This window comes from Acanthisitta chloris, unplaced genomic scaffold, assembly GCF_000695815.1.
Source record: "Acanthisitta chloris isolate BGI_N310 unplaced genomic scaffold, ASM69581v1 scaffold17506, whole genome shotgun sequence".
Taxonomy (NCBI): Eukaryota; Metazoa; Chordata; class Aves; order Passeriformes; family Acanthisittidae; genus Acanthisitta; species Acanthisitta chloris.
Genome location: NW_008679919.1, coordinates 7,723 through 10,836, shown reverse-complemented (window position 1 = coordinate 10,836; position 3,114 = coordinate 7,723). Strand labels below are relative to the sequence as shown.

The 3,114-nt window shown below is 61.5% G+C and overlaps 1 protein-coding gene across 1 annotated transcript in view; it reads left to right on the top strand.

Annotated features, from left to right (window-relative positions):
- The window catches only part of LOC103804889 (collagen alpha-1(VII) chain-like), a gene marked incomplete at its 5' end in the record, with an annotated part of 10,835 nt that overhangs the window by 2,645 nt on the left and 5,076 nt on the right, over positions 1-3,114 (top strand). The window contains 11 exons of the mRNA XM_009077524.1: positions 114-149; positions 326-361; positions 737-781; positions 931-993; positions 1,082-1,126; positions 1,396-1,427; positions 1,709-1,744; positions 1,945-1,989; positions 2,576-2,611; positions 2,898-2,966; positions 3,067-3,094. Coding sequence (XP_009075772.1) covers positions 114-149; positions 326-361; positions 737-781; positions 931-993; positions 1,082-1,126; positions 1,396-1,427; positions 1,709-1,744; positions 1,945-1,989; positions 2,576-2,611; positions 2,898-2,966; positions 3,067-3,094 — 471 coding nt within the window. The remainder of the gene's footprint in view (positions 1-113; positions 150-325; positions 362-736; positions 782-930; positions 994-1,081; positions 1,127-1,395; positions 1,428-1,708; positions 1,745-1,944; positions 1,990-2,575; positions 2,612-2,897; positions 2,967-3,066; positions 3,095-3,114) is intronic.

The window sequence follows — 3,114 nt, the reverse complement described above, 5'->3', positions numbered from 1 at the left end:
GGGGGAAGCCGGCCGGGCCGGCGAGAAGGTGAGTGCGTGTGGAGGAGCAAGTTGAAGGCTGGGGAACATGGTCCAGGGTCGTTTCCATGCCAGCCACTACATTGTTTTCACAGGGTGACCGGGGTGAGAAGGGTGACAGAGGTGAGCAGGTGAGCTAGGATAGGAACATGGTCCCCTCCATTCCCCCCCTTGTGCTGTGCCTCTCTTGGTGGGAGGTGAGCAGGCTGATTCCTTACGGAGGCCAGGAGTGGCAGTACCAGGATGGCTCTGCTCCCCCACGCCTTGCTGTCCCTTTGATGCTCAACCTATTTTTCTACCCTCCAAGGGCAGGGACGGCTTGCCCGGACCCCCAGGGCCCAAGGTAAGTGATCCCTGCTGCTGGAAACCATCCGCAAGGGTAACAATCTGCACCTCTGGGGATGGATGGCCATATCCAGTCCCTTGACACAGGGGCTTGGGAGAAGGCTATGCTCCACAGGGGACCTTCCTGGGGTCCCCTGAGTGCTGGCCCTGACTGTGTCCTGCCTGCAGGCAGATGTGGTGGAGGGCAGCCTGATGGGCCTTCCAGGTGAGCGTGGCCCTGTCGGACCCAAGGGAACAAAGGTGTGTGGCTGGGCAGAAAGGAAAGGGGCAGCCAAGGCAACCAAGCCGGGGCAACACCTTAAGCTGGGACTGAGAATGGAGGCAGGGCAGCGTGCAGCGGGGACTGATGGCACCTGTCTTCCTCCTGACACAGGGTGAACCAGGAGCTGAGGGTGAGCGGGGACCCAAAGGAGATAAGGTCTGTGGTCCTAAGTCTTCCACTGCCAATGGGGCAGACATGGAACAAAGCCCTGAGTGAGGGCACTGCAGAGTGCACCTCTCTTTGGGTGTCAGCAGGCCCTGGGAGGTCCTTGCTGTCCTGTGACCCTGTGCCTGTCCCCACTGCAGGGTGAGGGTGGCCTGCGGGGTGACCGAGGCGAGCCCGGCGAGAAGGGCAGGGACGGTGCCCCGGTGAGTACCACACTGTTCCTCTGTCTGGCACTGACTCTGGACCCCTGCCTGGCACTGACCCCATCCTCATCTCCATTTCTTGCTCCAGGGTCTCCTGGGTGAGAGAGGACCAGTCGGCCCCGAGGGGAAGCCGGTGAGTAGGGCAATGCAGGACAGGACAGAAGGGAGGTCCTGTGGTCCCACAGGAGCCACCACCAGCACCAGCAGGAACGTTCATGCCTCATTCACCTCCTTCCCCCTTACCCCATGCAGGGCCTGCAGGGCTTTAGAGAGCCTCCCCCTAACCCCTACCCCCCATAAGTACCGTACACCAGGAATGAGGAACATCCCTGGGGGCAGGCAGGGCTGCGTGGGGGTGGTGGGTTCCTGTGTGCCCACCGACTCTGATGTGGTTCTTTGCAGGGCTTGCCAGGCTTCCCCGGAGTGCTAGGACGGCCGGTAGGTGTCTGTGTGTGCCCTGTGTGTCCCTGTGGCACCTCACTTCAGCACACAGCTGGGGGCTCGGGGCTGTGAACACCTGGTGAAGCCATGGGGCTTACCTTGCTGCTGGGGTGGGTGCACGGCACCCTGCATCTTGGCAGGAGCCATCCTGTCTTCCCTTGGTGCAGGTGCTTACCAGAGCCTCTGGCACTGGGTCCCCTCTCCCTGGGAACACCCCATGCAACCACTGGGAGAAACCTATGCCTGCAGTGACCTCATCTTTTCCTCCCTTCAGGGCAGCCAGGGAGATCCAGGACCCCCAGGACCTCCGGTAAGGAGCCACCTTTCTCCATGTGTTGGGGACTGTCATGCAAGAGAGATGTTAGTCAGGGAGAGTGTCAGTCAGGGTGGATGTTTCCCCAGGGAGCAGGGATGAGGTGGCAGTGCTGGGACAGAGCAGCCCTACTGCCCCCTCCCTGTCTTGTGACACCAGTAAACACCACCCTAATAATGTCCCTTTGTCCCCTGCAGGGCAGCACTGGCCCACCAGGGACCCAGGGCCCAGCTGGAGCCAAGGTATGGCATTGGTATTGGCATCAGCCTCTGCACAGCATTGCCATGTCCAACCTGGCAGAGAGAAGTGGCCAGATTTGGGGACTGGAGGGAGGGCCATATTTTGGGAAGTTTCGGGCTAGAGGGAGGGACATTTTGGGCTGGCTCCACTCCTGGTTCCAGGCATGGAGATGTGGCTGTGACCATGGTAGCTGGTGGGTTGGGGCAGTTGGGCTGACACAGGTGCTTCCATTGCAGGGAGATCCAGGAGAACCCGGCTCTGGCATCCGTGTGAGTACTTATATCCTTCCCACCAGCACCCATCTGGCTCCTCCAAAACTGTCTCGCCTCCCCAAACAGCCCAGCCCCATGGCACTGCGTGCTCCTACAGGGGCAGCTAAGGTCTTAGCTGTGCCATCCCCTCTCTGAGGTGGCTGTTTCCATTGCAGGGCTTGCCTGGTCCCCAGGGCAACATGGGACTGCCGGGACCCCCTGGCCCTCCCGGTGCAGTGGTAGGTATTTGCAACAACTCCCCACCCAACTGAAATGCCCCTTGGCCATTCCTGATGTCTGGAATGCTGCTTGATATCTGCTCATGTCTCCCTTGCAGGGCCCACCGGGTGTCCCCGGGCTTCCAGGACAAGTGGTGAGTGTGTTGTCCCCCTCTGCTTGGCTGCCATCAGTGTGTGCATTCAGGGCTGCCCGGGAGGCTGTGGGACCCCTGCACCCCAGCCTCACTCTTACTGCCCGCAGGGGGAGAGCGGGAAACCAGGCGTGCCAGGCAGGGATGGCGTGCCGGGAAAGGATGGCGAGGCAGGGATGCCTGGGAAGATGGTACGTTGCTGCTCACATGTCCCATCCTAGTGGGAGCCCCACGTGGCTCAGCCTGGGGTGTCTGCAGCTGAGGCTGTGGGCTGTGCCACTTTTGCCAGGGTGTGCCAGGACCTTCGGGCCCTGCGGGTGCCAAGGGAGAGCCAGGGGATGCTGGAGCACCAGGGCAGGTGAGTGCAGACCTGCCTTGCCCTATGTTCCTCGCCGGAATGAGGGGGAACATCCCCATGCAGCCTTGCTCACCTGCCCCCTCTCTCCTCTGTTCCCCAGGCCATCGCTGGGCCTCCCGGTGCCAAAGGTGAGAAGGTAAGGAACCAG